This window comes from Apodemus sylvaticus, chromosome 5 (assembly GCF_947179515.1).
Source record: "Apodemus sylvaticus chromosome 5, mApoSyl1.1, whole genome shotgun sequence".
In the NCBI taxonomy this organism is placed as follows: domain Eukaryota; kingdom Metazoa; phylum Chordata; class Mammalia; order Rodentia; family Muridae; genus Apodemus; species Apodemus sylvaticus.
Window position 1 is genome coordinate 103,098,000 of NC_067476.1, and position 12,519 is coordinate 103,110,518.

Below are 12,519 nucleotides of genomic sequence, written 5' to 3' on the forward strand. Positions count from 1 at the left end.
TAGTGAATCTTCTAGCTTATACAGCACGCTAGATGTTTTTAAAAATAGGAATAAAACTGAGAAAGAACTGAGGTTCAAGCCACACATGGTGGTATACTCAGGTTAGCCTGAGCTAGATTCAGCCCCAAATAAAACAAAATACATACACACACACACACACACACACACACGAGAGAGAGAGAGAGAGAGAGAGAGAGAGAGACAGACAGACAGACAGACAGACAGAGACAGACAGAAAGAGAGCACTCTCTAAGGTCCAGAAAGATTTGGCATCTCTCCCCTAGCCACGATGCTCGTCAGTGCAGAAATGGGACTTGAGACTCAGGCTCCTGAGTGACCATTTCCTCCTTATTGGACAAAGCTACTTTAGGGGTAGTCTGCTGCTTCTTGTGTCTGTCAGTCTGTAATACTTGCTTCCTTCCTGCCTGCCCTGTTTCCCTGCCCTCCCTAGCCCATCATCTTCGTTTCAGACAGAGCAAACACCAACAAGGAACTGGGTGTGGACCAGGAGGCAGAGGAAAGCAAAGACAAAACAGGGCCAGATAAACAAGGGGAAACCCCACAGGTTTCTGAGCATGCTGCATGGATGGGGAGTTTAGCTCGCAGTGGGGGTTCTGCTATGTTCTTGGAGTCCATAGGGGTTATGGTGGGAGGGTCTCTTCAACACTGAGGGGTTTGGAATTGTCCCACTGACTTTTCCTCCCAGCAAGTTCCTCTGAACTTTGTGGGTATTTCTTGGGTAAATGTCTTAAGGTCACTGCCACACCAAACCAATCCCAGGATGGGAAGGAGTCTTAGGATAGGCCAAGCACAGCCCCACTGAAGCTTCCGCAGCCAGGACAATGGAGAACAGGGAGACAAAGGCTGAGACAAGCCAGCTGGAGAGAACTGAGGCTGAGCTGTGTTTATTCAGTTGTTGGAGAAGATAAAAGGATGATAGCAGGCCAGGCGGTGTTGGTGCACGCCTTTGATTCCAGCATTTGGGAGGCAGAGGCAGGTGGATTTCTGAGTTCGAGGCTAGCCTGGTCTACAGAGTACCAGGACAGCCAGGGCTACACAGAGAAACCCTGTCTCAAAAAAACAAAAACAAAAACAAAAACAAAAACAGCAAAGGATGGTAGCACAAAGTGGGGTCTGACAGCAGCCTTGCAGTACTGCAGAACTCCAGGGCCACACCCTCCATCCAGGAGAACCTGTCAGGTGGGGAGGGGTCCTTTGAGGACTTAGCCACAGAGACAGTAGTGGCTGGAGGACCTGGTCAGAAGTAGGGCTAAAAACAGCAGAGAAAGTCCTATCTGAAGAGAGCTGGGAGAGAGTCATGGCTGCTGTCTGCATGTTGGCATGGGGAATTTGTCCTTTGGCCTGAGGTGCCAGGGCGACTGAGGCAGGAAGTAGAGGGCTGTGGATCCTCTAGAATCCTTGTTCGGGGTTTGCAGGTAGACTGAACACACGATCCCTGTGCCAGCTAGTGTCACCTTATGGAGCTGTTTGGGACATGGATGCCTGGGTTCCTACAAACCAGTTTCCTTTGTGTTCCCATAGCCACGGCCTGGCCACACGGACCAGGAGAGTGAGGAGCAGCAGCAATTCCGGAACATCTTCAGGCAGATCGCAGGCGACGTATGTATTTCTCTTCTAGCCCAGGGACTCACCTCCTCAAGCGACTCATTGCTTAACAGAGGTCATTTGGTTTGGGAAAACCAGAGAATATGTGTTGCATCACAGAAACCTATGCTGAGCTGCTTACTGCAGTCTGGACAGCTGAGGGTGCAAAAACCGAACAGATCTAGCTCAGAAATGCCCCAGCTTCCCTTGGCAGAAAAAGGATCTCACATATGTGGACAGCCAGGTCTTGTCTTGCAATGCCTCTGCCCCACTGGCTGCTCTGCCCTTCATAATTCTCTTCTCTACCTCAGGATATGGAGATCTGTGCAGATGAACTCAAGAATGTCCTTAACACAGTGGTGAACAAACGTGAGCGACTCACGCCAGATGTGGGGGATGGGCAGGGGCCCCAGCTGTCTGAAAGTAGCTCCTCACCCTTCTCCATCCCCCCAGACAAAGACCTGAAGACACAAGGGTTCACGCTGGAGTCCTGCAGAAGCATGATAGCTCTCATGGATGTATCCTTCCAGTCAGCAAACCTAACTCTCTGACATCTGCCCATAAGGTCAGGGGAACAGTTAAGGGTGTCCATGCCCAAGGAAAGGCATAGGGAGGGGGCTAACACAGACACTCCTGGATGTCTGGCAGAGGTTAGGAAAGGATAGTGGGTGTGGCTGGTCATCACCTCTGACTCTGCTTGGAAACCCTGCTTGGCAAGCTATCTAATCTTTCTAGCAGATAGGCTCTGCGAGTTATAGAGCTGGCAGAAACTCTGGTTAGGAAGGGAGGATAGAACCTACCTGGCAGGATCAAGGGCCCTGGTAAAGGCTGCTGGTTCAACTACTTTCCCTGTATAGTACCCTAGACACCCCTCCCAGTTTAGGGGAATTTTACTATGTGCCTGTGGTCCTGACATCTATCCTCCAGACAGATGGCTCTGGGAGACTCAATCTTCAAGAGTTCCATCACCTCTGGAAAAAGATCAAGGCCTGGCAGGTATGAAGAGAGCCTGATGTAGGAGTGATGGACAGGGTTAACTTGGGATCAAGTGTGTGATTGCTGTCTTTGAACTTTGTATTTTCAGAAAATCTTCAAGCACTATGACACAGACCATTCCGGTACCATCAATAGCTATGAGATGCGAAATGCAGTCAATGATGCAGGTGCTGGGGTGCAGGGGGTGCTGGGGGGAGAGAGGGCGACAACATGCAGACCTGAGAGCTGGGAAAGTAGGAGGGGATGGGAGACTAGACTCCTAGGGCCCTGCTAGAGTTCATTTCCCAGGCCAGCCTGGCCCAGGGGCAGGGAAAGGAGACTGCAAGCCTGAGAACTGCAATCTCTCCTCTCCCTGCCCCTCCAAGGCTTCCATCTCAACAGCCAACTCTATGACATCATCACCATGCGCTATGCAGACAAACACATGAACATCGACTTTGACAGCTTCATCTGCTGCTTCGTCAGGCTGGAAGGGATGTTCAGTAAGTGAGGGCTACCTCTCAAGCCCCTCCAGGTTCTTTCCCATGGTACAGGCAGAAATAAGAGCTTAGTCTGACAGTTGCCCACTCTTCCAACAAGGCTGCACATCAGCCGTTACTCTCCGAGGGCCAAGAAAAGGATGGCAAAGGGGTACAAAAGATGCAAGGGAGAGATGCTGGTTGTGTTCTGCATGGATTTGTGTGGAAGGATAGCACTAGGCACAGAGGCTTCCTAAATTCCAGATCTGAGCACTCAGATGACGCCCACTTGGGATCCCAGCAGTTAGGTTAGGAGAGCTGGGAGGGCTAGCAAATAAAGGCCAACCTGGGCTACTTGGAGAGACCTTGTTAATAAATAATAAATACAAATAATAAAACAAAGGCTGGCAAAATGGCTCAGCTGTGTGGGTCTGGTGGTCTGAGTTTAATGAGGTGGAAGGAGAGAACCAATCTCAGAGTTGCCCCTCTGACTCTCTACATATGTTCTGGGCCCACATGCCTACAATAATAAATTCTTCAAGAAGCAAACACAAGCAAACTAAGCTAAAACCCTAAAAAAGGAGTGGGAAGTGACAAAAGAATAGAGTCTGTGACTAGCATTTGCCTTATGCTTTCACACAGGAGCTTTTAATGCATTTGACAAGGATGGCGATGGCATCATCAAACTGAATGTACTCGAGGTAAGCTCAACAAACACAGCACATCCCCTGTATAGAACCCAAGCTGGAAGAACTGAGACAGACCACACCCAGTGTGCTTCTCACTCTCAGGGAACCTGGTGAAGATTGTGATTCCTGGGGTGGGTATATTATGACAGAGCCTTGCCCTACCCCCAAGTTGCACTGTGGTGGAAGACTCTTTCCAGGGAAAAGAAGCAGGCTGCTTCTTTAAGACTCCTCCCTTTCTCCTTCCCAGCACAAGTAATTCCTAGGGATGATGGGCATTTCCCTGCTTTTGTACTGATCTCAGGGTTTCTTCTTCCAGTGGCTGCAGCTTACCATGTATGCCTGAACCAGACTGAGCTCATTGTAAGATCAACTGGGATTCCATCTCAACACAACACAGCCAGAGCCATTTACCACAAAGGACCCAGTAGGTGCACCTCCACCAAACCTAGGGGCCTCCTGGTCATGTTCCTTCTCCACTTTGCCCCAAGTCCTGGCGCACAGCCTGATGTCACCTGAAGTGCCTGGCTTGCTGGGAGGTCTGCAGATTCTGAAATTGTCTACTTAGCTTGTACTGGGTGGCTCACAGCACCTGTAGATGGCTCTCACTCACGAAGGAGCCCAGTCACCATCTGCACTCAGTTCTGCCAGTTTTAGGGTGGGTCTACTCTGGGGTCAATATGGCGTGGATATCTAATAAAATGTGGCTACATTCTGCAAGAAGCTATCTAAATAAAGGCACACACATGGCTGGCTCCACCATTGTCCTTATTAGCATTTCTCAGCCACAGGAGGACTATCTTCCAGTCATATGTCCCTGTATGACCTCCACAAAGATCTAGTTTGGAGATAGGGAGAGGGTTGAGTAGATACTAGTCTACACATGCATGAGGACCCCAGTGCAAATCCCTAAAAGCCAAATGTAGTAGCTTATACCTCTAACTACAGTAATGGAGGGTAATGACAAGAGGAATTCTGCAGGCCCGCTGGTCAGTCAAGCCAAAAGGATGAGGTCTGGTTAAGAGACAGCCTGTAAGGATACAGGTGGAGGGACTCAAACAATGGCTTCTGGGGTAAAACTGCTGAGTCTGGTTCCCCAGAGCTGACATAAGTGTTGGAGGATCACCCACCTGTACTTCCAGCCCAAGGGGGGGGGGGCAGAGAAAGATTACTGACAAAAACCAAAACCAACCAAACAAAACCAATTAGCTAGACGAGCTGACCTGGCAAGCTCTGGGTTCAACAGAAACCTGTGTTGAAGGTAGAAAGTGACCGAGGTTGAAGGTAACATCAACCTGACTTCCACAAGCATCACACAAACATAATGGAATATCCAAATCTATCTGGCTTCACTCTGGCTTCACTCCTGCACACATCACAAAGAAAACCGTTTTAGCCTATGCACATACCTGGTCCTGTCAGGTACTGCAAAGGTTGGGTCTGGTTAGTGTTGGCATATTTTCTTGTCTAATTTTTTGGGTTTCTATACCGCTCCCTCCCTTCCAACTCTTTATTTCACTCTTTAAAAAAAAAAAAAAAAGACTTATTTATTTATTATATGTAAGTACACTGTCTTCAGACACACCAGAAGAGGACATCAGATTTCATTATTGATGGTTATGAGCCACCATGTGGTTGCTGGGATTTGAACTCAGGACCTTTGGAAGAGCAGTCAGTGCTCTTAGCCACTAAGCCATCTCTCCAGCCCCTATTTCACTCTTAACCCTTCTTCCAATCCACCAACATTAGATAGGAGATATGGGTTAGAAGGGAAAGGGGGCATAGACCTCTTTAGACTAGTTCCTGCTGATTAAGGGTATTGGGTTCCCTGGGGAAGTCCAATCTTTATCAACAGGGTATTTCCAATTTCTTGTCTCTTTGTTCATGAATTGACAAACCACAACAGCAACCAGGAACAGCAGGGGGAAGCTGCGGCCTCCACAGACCCTCAGGGCTCTTCCACTTATACCCTCTCTAGAATGGAACCCTCTGCAGCTGGCAACGCACACCCTAGCTAGTGCATGGAACAAATCATAATCACTTGCTGTGAATCAGTCTCTTATTAGACATCTGGGAGTAAGCCAAAAGCATATACAGACAAATAACAAAATGAACACTTAGTAAAAGTACTTTATTTTCTTTTTGTATTTGCTTTATATCTCACTTACAAAGTTAGGAAGTTCACAGCTTTTATACCAAAATGTAAGAAGGCTGTTTAGAAATATCTTTGCAGTCAAATGTCACCTGACATTCTTCTAATCCATATTGAAAAACCAATGTTCAAGGTAGCTCTGGGCATCTACCGCCCTCCTCAGCCTTTCCTTCTCCACTCTCTGTCTCCACTGAGCTACTCCTGGGCTGGTCTGAGCTGGTCTGGGCCAGTCCAGGCCATGTCCTTGGAGTTGGAGGTGAAGTCGAGGTAAATGGTAGGTTTGGTTTACACAAGGTTTCCTACCCATTTGCATCTGGAACCCAGAGAGACCCACCACAGCTTCCTCCTTCCTATCAGACCAACTCTCTCAAACCCAAGGCTCTCAATGACAGGACCCGGGTGAAACCTCCACAAGTGGGACAATGGCAAGTACAGTCTGTATAGTAATTCTAGAACTCTCCTTGAAGCAATAGGAACAAATTTGTTAAGTAAGCATATGCGAATATAAGCAAACCCACTTACTGTTCAAACCCCACTTTACAATGTATTTCCTCCTTACCAAATTATCTTCCCTAGAACACTGTGTCATTCTTTAAGTGTGTGCACCTACACTCAGCAACTCAGCCACATGCCCATGTCCTCAAGCTGTGCCATGATCATCTACCAAAACAACAAAAATCAAAACAAAAACCAAAAAAAAAACAAAAACCAAAAAAAAAAAAACCCAACAAAACCTTTGCTGGCAACAATCACTTCACCCATAAAAGTGTTGCCTTGGACCCTTCTGTGTTCATGAGTTCAAACCTTCAACTGCTAACTCCCAGGAAAACCATTTCCTTCACGATGGCAACAAGCGTAAATGCTAACAGGGACGTCTCAAGCTCATGTCAGGACATATTGCTCCTTTTTTTATTTGCACTGTTTACAGACTAGCAAAGTGTGCCAAAATATGTTTTGAACCTATGTAAAAACTTTCAAAATAATTGAAAGTGCCTGGTATTTTATTAGAACTGAAAATACACACAAAAGAAATTTTAAAAGATTTTCTTTGCTTTGAGCTGTTGCAATCAACATAAAGAATTGTTTAAAAAAAATCAACATTAAAAATAACCTTTAAGTAACTTATAAGAAATGTCTTGGGTTTTGTCAGGTTGTTAGTTATTTTCCTTCCTTCAACAAAAAAAATCAAACAAAAGACAGCACAGACAGAGCTGCCCCTTCTGAGGGGAACTGGAGGCGGATCATGAATGACCTCAGAAGCAAGCACAGTTCTGCCTCCTACAGGAGCTTCTGTTAAGGAGCCAAGACACTCGGTTCTTCATTTTCAGAACACACTAGACCTGGGGAACAGTGACCCAATGTCAAGAACAATTCCACCTGTGCTTGAACTTATCACACTGCTTCCAAGAAAACCCCTGCGAAGCAAGGAAACCCAAGTGCAGGTGCCCAGGCACGCACACAGGGCTAAGCAGGCTGTATACTCCTATCAGTCTGCATGCCCTCAAACTTTCCTCACTTCAGTCAACACCTTACGTTCTTCTTCCTTGCTGCATAAGGTCCACCCACCATCGCATCATCTTGCATATTCCCTTTGGTGAACAGGGAACTTGAGCTTCCTTAACATACCACCCCAGGGAATGATGCAGGGCTAGCAATGAACTCAAGTGAACTCTCCTAAGAAATCTCCTAAGAAATCACTTCCCAAAGCCCCCAAAGTGTGGCTCCGCTGCAGAAAGTGGAGGCAAGAAGTAGAAAAGGGCTCTTAACCTCAGAACTACGCTGTCAGTATCTCCTCTGCATCACACGATGGTTCTCGCCACATCTAAGCCATGGGGTCAGGAAAAATTTTCCCACAGAATAGGCCACACATAAACTAGAATCGGCTCCTAGATTAGTTCTTAACATTTCTGAGTCCAGTAAGAATTCCTGGTAGAGCCTAGGGAGGTTTGATCATGCCAGGGACAAAAAAAAAAAAAAAAAAAAAAAAGAGGCTACAATCCCAGAACAAAGCAATCGGCTAAGACCTGCTGAGATGGGCACTCACAATGGCAGCTTTTCCCTTTGCCACCGCCACATTCCACTCCACAGCTGGCAAAGAAATGGAGACAGGCACTGGCTTCACTAGCTCCACCTTTAGAGTCCTGCCTGCTGCTCGATCAACTGACTCCAGATGCTTCTTCCAGCTCCCCTACCTAGGATGCCGTGGGTGGGCTGGGAGCCGCTGGAAGCCCGGTGTGCCACTGCTCTAGGCACAGCAAGACAGTAGGAAAGATGGGGGCTGGCAGCGGAGCAACCCAAAAGTGTCAACACTTCATGAGGCTCTAAGAGCCAGAGCTAGAAAGGGAATAAAGGTTATCTGCCTTCGGTCTAAGCAGCCAGGGAGTGCAGACGCGCAGAAGCTGCCACACTGAGCACTCTGGAGGGATTACTGGGAAGTACTGTGTTCAGGGACTTCTTTTCATCATGGACACTGAGAGTCTGAATTCTAAGATACAGCAAGCAGGGCAGCAGGCGTTTCGGACACTTCCGTGTTTCCCGTCACACTCACAGCCAGCTTTGTTCAGCTATATCAATAGTGAGACACTGCACATAATTATTTTTAAAAAAAATGCTTTAAATTTAAATACCCAGTTATTTCAAAAGGAAGAATTAAAACTGATCCCGAAAATTTTCTCATAAGCCATCATAAGAACATAAAGCAGAAATCACAGACTGAATCAATAAAATATATGTATGATTAGGATCCAACTGGGTAACTAATTAAAATCTGCTTCTTTAATAAACACCTATAGTCTAGTAATATAAAACACTGTATGCCATTTGTTCCGGAAGAGTAGGTTCCTTAGAAATGGCTCTAGAGCAGACCTGAGTTGTGCGTAGCCTATCCTCAGACTGCTCACACTTTGCTAGTGGTGGGTCTGGCTGTGAACCACTTCTTCCCTCCCAGTTCTGCTGGAGGACAGACAGGGGCCTGGAGAAGGACACTGAAAGGCCCATGGGAGAACCCTTCACTAATGACTTCCCAACATGGGAGGCAAAACTTCATGAATCTATTTTGCTGTCATCTTCAGCGTGGCGTTCTATATGTCCTATAGCATCCTAGGGAAAAAGAGAGAGAGGGGTTGTGAGAAACAATTGGATAGTAGGCCAGGAGAGTTAGAGCTGAGGAGTACCACCCCGCATCTTGCATTGAGGGTGGGGCGCTCTGGCATCCTGAGGAAACTATCCATAAAGATGCACTCGAGCACAACCTAAGGACCCTGCTTATGTGCTTTAATAAAAACTGTACTTTTTTTTTTTTTCAAAAAAACCTTGTTTAATTAACCCCCAAGTTCCTGAGTAATAAAATGAAAAGTTCCTAGGCTTGCCCTTTTTAGTGCAATTCTGACCACTTTAGGAAGGCTGGGAAGCACAGCTCTCGGTGGTCTGTGGAGTGGACTGGATCCACAGAAATACCTGCTTGGATCCTTTTCTGGCTGTGAAAAAAGCATCGCAGTTCTTCCAGCGACACTTCAGCGTCTGGAAGTTGGGATTGGTGTGGTCGGTCAGCAAGTGTTGTTTCAAGTGATCCACAACGCCAAATATCAGAGTGCAGCCATGCCACTGTGAGAAAGAACAGGGGTGCATGGAGAAGAACAGGACACACACACAAATGTGTGTGCAAACACAACCACCCTCTTCCCTCTCACCATATACCTTTGACTGGCCTAGCGCTCAGAATCCAGCTGCCTCTGTGAGAGGATTTTTTTTTTAAGATTTATTTATTTATTTATTAATTATATGTAAGTACACTGTAGCTGTCTTCAGACATTCCAGAAGAGGGTGTCAGATCTCATTACCGATGGTTGTGAGCCACCATGTGGTTGCTGGGATTTGAACTCAGGACCTCTAGAAGAGCAGTCAGTGTGCTCATAACCGCTGAGCCATCTATCCAGCCTCTCTGTGAGAGGATTAAAGGTCCATACTACCATGCCCAACAAAAGCATACTCTTTATAGTACATCATAAAATTCATTGCACTTATTTTGTAATCTAATTTTTACAAAAGGCCAGCAGCTTTCCCTTGGAAGCCAGCCAGCCAGTCTAGGCTACACAAGACCTGTCTCCAGGCAAATACCTACTAAAGCCTGACTTTAAACCTCACAACTTCTATCTCCTGAATCACAATCTTTTACCTACCTGCTTAAAACAAAACACAACTTTGTGTAAAGTTTTGTGTGTGTGTGTTTTAATTTCACATAACTTTCATAAAGCACAAAGACTCTGTTTTTGTTTTCAAACCTGCAGTCTTGTAATGTATGTTATGATTTTTAATTCCAGGATGTTCATTTATGTTTTAAATTAGCATATATTAAATATGCATAATGGGTTTTCTTATGTTGTTCCCAATAAACGTACATAATGTATCTGGATCATCTTGTACCCTCCACTCCTCCCAGGATCACTAACTGCCTCCAGAGCCTGATGGAAGGCTGGGGCCTCCAGAGCCCTTCCCCGGGGGATGGTCAGTACTAAACAGTAATGAATATATATGCTGAAAAGCAATGTGCGTACAGACAAGCCTAGAATCAAATCTGAAAAACATTCTCCATTAATTCTGGTAAGGGGGTCGGGGTTTGGGGAAAAGAAACCCAGAGCTAACCTCTCATTGGTCACTCCTGATACTAGAATCAACTGAAAACAAAGCCTACAAAGAAGGTGCTTAAGATTTATGGGTTAATTATTACTTCTATTTTTAAAAACTACACGATTTAGTCCGGTAGACTAAGACAACAAATTTAAAATTGTAAATTTTTCTTTGCCTATTCATCAGAAACCAGCAAGGATATAAGTCTTGTATACTTGTAATACCAGAGAAGGACTGTGAAGACAGGAAAGGCCACAAAAATAAGCCTCACCGTTCACTTCCTGTACTGATAACAATAACAAGGAACCACCTAGGAGGGGAGAGACTTCAGTGGCAAAGGACTTGCCAATCACCTGTGAAGTTACTGCAAATAAGACAAAACAACTCCCCCAACTCCTCAAAACAAAACAACTAGGGTACAAAGTGAGAAGACACAGTTTATATATTTCATATCTAACTTGAGAGCTTTTTCAATAAAGAAGCCAGAAAGCTTCTGTGTATTGACGCTTGTCTGCCATAAAGTAAAAGAGAAGGTATGAGGCCAATCATGAAATACAAATGCTGCACTGATGGTCAGGAAGAGCTACAGTCTGGCCAGGACCAAGCAGCCCTCGGGGCTGGTGACAACGGTCCACTCTTACCCAACAGCGGTAATTCTGCATCAGATTCAGCCTCACAGCCTGGATGCTACCATCATAACAGCCAGTGTAAATCTGGAGAAAGAGGTTTGTTTAGGATATTAGACTAAGTAAATATACATGAAGAAAACAGCTACAAAACACTCTTCACAGAAATTTAAATAGCATATAAGACCTGGTCAAAGTCCCTCAGAGGCAGGCTTCAAGGTTCCCACTTATTCTGCACGGGGACAGCACTGCTAACAAGCTGGGAGTCTGGGAGTCTGCATTTCCAAGAAAGGGCTTTACTACTCAAGATCTTGATAACATCCCCCCTGGTTCAACCTCACAATTAAAACCCTAAGTTAAACAGGGAGCCAGCTGTGATGGCACTTTATTCCCAGCACCGAGGAGGCAGAGAGGAAGAGGCACGTTGATCTCATTAGAGTTTGAAGCTAGCCTGGTCTACACAGTGAGTTCTAGGCCTAACAAGGCTACTACAACATAAAGCCTTGTCTAAAAACAAAGAAGGAAGTGACTTAAGTAGGATCAGGTGAGTTGCCTGCAACTAGATCACACTGGCCAAATAGCCTGACTTTGTCCAGTTCAAAACATGTCGGCAAAAACAAGTGTTTATTGGTTTTGTTTTTTTAAAGCATCTAATTGCATTTTCCACTTAGCAGTAGTAACAGATTTTACTGCACTTATTTTAGCTATTAATGGAAATAGAATGCCCAACAACATTGTTGGGTTACTCCTTATGAGAAGAAGCAAGACCCTCAGTAACAGGGCACATCACAATCAAGTTGGTAAGATGTCACTTAGTAGACACATTATTAGCATATGGAGTTTTAAGAAAACACAAAGGGCAAAGAAAGATTTGAAAAAAAACAAGCAATACCCACCACACTTTTATGGATGGTCATACACATAATCATGTCTTTGTGCCCTCCATAAACTTGCAGTCGATCATGGGACTTAAGCAGAAGAAAAAAAAATTAGAGAATTAAGTCAGCGGAGGACTTGTTAAATTATGCACTGTTACCAATGTCTTTACGACCAAAGTCTCAAACCTGAAGTCATTGATTGTAAGGAGGACTAGACAGGCTTTAAGAGGCTACGGGTGTTCTCCAGAAAGCCTGTAAGTTTTGTCATTGATGACACTAAGCTCAGCACTTGGAAAGAGAAAGTGGTGGGTCAGGAGTTCAGTTAGCTACATAGGGAGGGCTACAGAACCCTGGCCACCAATCCACCCCACCACCCATAAAAGGAAGATAGGCAGAGAGATGGCTCAGTGGTTAAGAACACTGACTGCTCCTCCAAACCCAGCACTTGGAAGGCAGAGGCAGGTGGATTTCTGAGTTTGAGGCCAGCCTGGT

General features: G+C 45.6%; 2 protein-coding genes across 8 annotated transcripts in view; one reads left to right on the forward strand and one right to left on the reverse strand.

Moving 5' to 3' along the window:
- Positions 1-4,500, forward strand: part of Capn3 (calpain 3) — a 46,118-nt gene extending 41,618 nt beyond the window's left edge. For 4 of the 5 annotated variants that reach the window (XM_052183342.1, XM_052183339.1, XM_052183338.1 and 1 more), the window contains 8 exons: positions 1,543-1,620; positions 1,917-1,974; positions 2,059-2,123; positions 2,533-2,601; positions 2,690-2,768; positions 2,967-3,083; positions 3,702-3,760; positions 4,065-4,500. In XM_052183342.1, coding sequence (XP_052039302.1) covers positions 1,543-1,620; positions 1,917-1,974; positions 2,059-2,123; positions 2,533-2,601; positions 2,690-2,768; positions 2,967-3,083; positions 3,702-3,760; positions 4,065-4,091 — 552 coding nt within the window. In that variant the 3' untranslated portion in view covers positions 4,092-4,500. Of the gene's footprint in view, positions 1-451; positions 566-1,542; positions 1,621-1,916; positions 1,975-2,058; positions 2,124-2,532; positions 2,602-2,689; positions 2,769-2,966; positions 3,084-3,701; positions 3,761-4,064 lie in introns of all 5 variants that reach the window. The other variant, XM_052183340.1, reaches the window with a different exon arrangement.
- A 1,357-nt stretch (positions 4,501-5,857) lies between these two features.
- Znf106 (zinc finger protein 106) overlaps positions 5,858-12,519 on the reverse strand; it is a 55,561-nt gene continuing 48,899 nt past the window's right edge. For all 3 annotated transcript variants that reach the window (XM_052183315.1, XM_052183316.1, XM_052183317.1), the window contains 4 exons: positions 12,046-12,117; positions 11,165-11,236; positions 9,354-9,500; positions 5,858-8,996 (listed from right to left, as the gene is read on the reverse strand). In XM_052183315.1, coding sequence (XP_052039275.1) covers positions 8,940-8,996; positions 9,354-9,500; positions 11,165-11,236; positions 12,046-12,117 — 348 coding nt within the window. In that variant the 3' untranslated portion in view covers positions 5,858-8,939. The remainder of the gene's footprint in view (positions 8,997-9,353; positions 9,501-11,164; positions 11,237-12,045; positions 12,118-12,519) is intronic.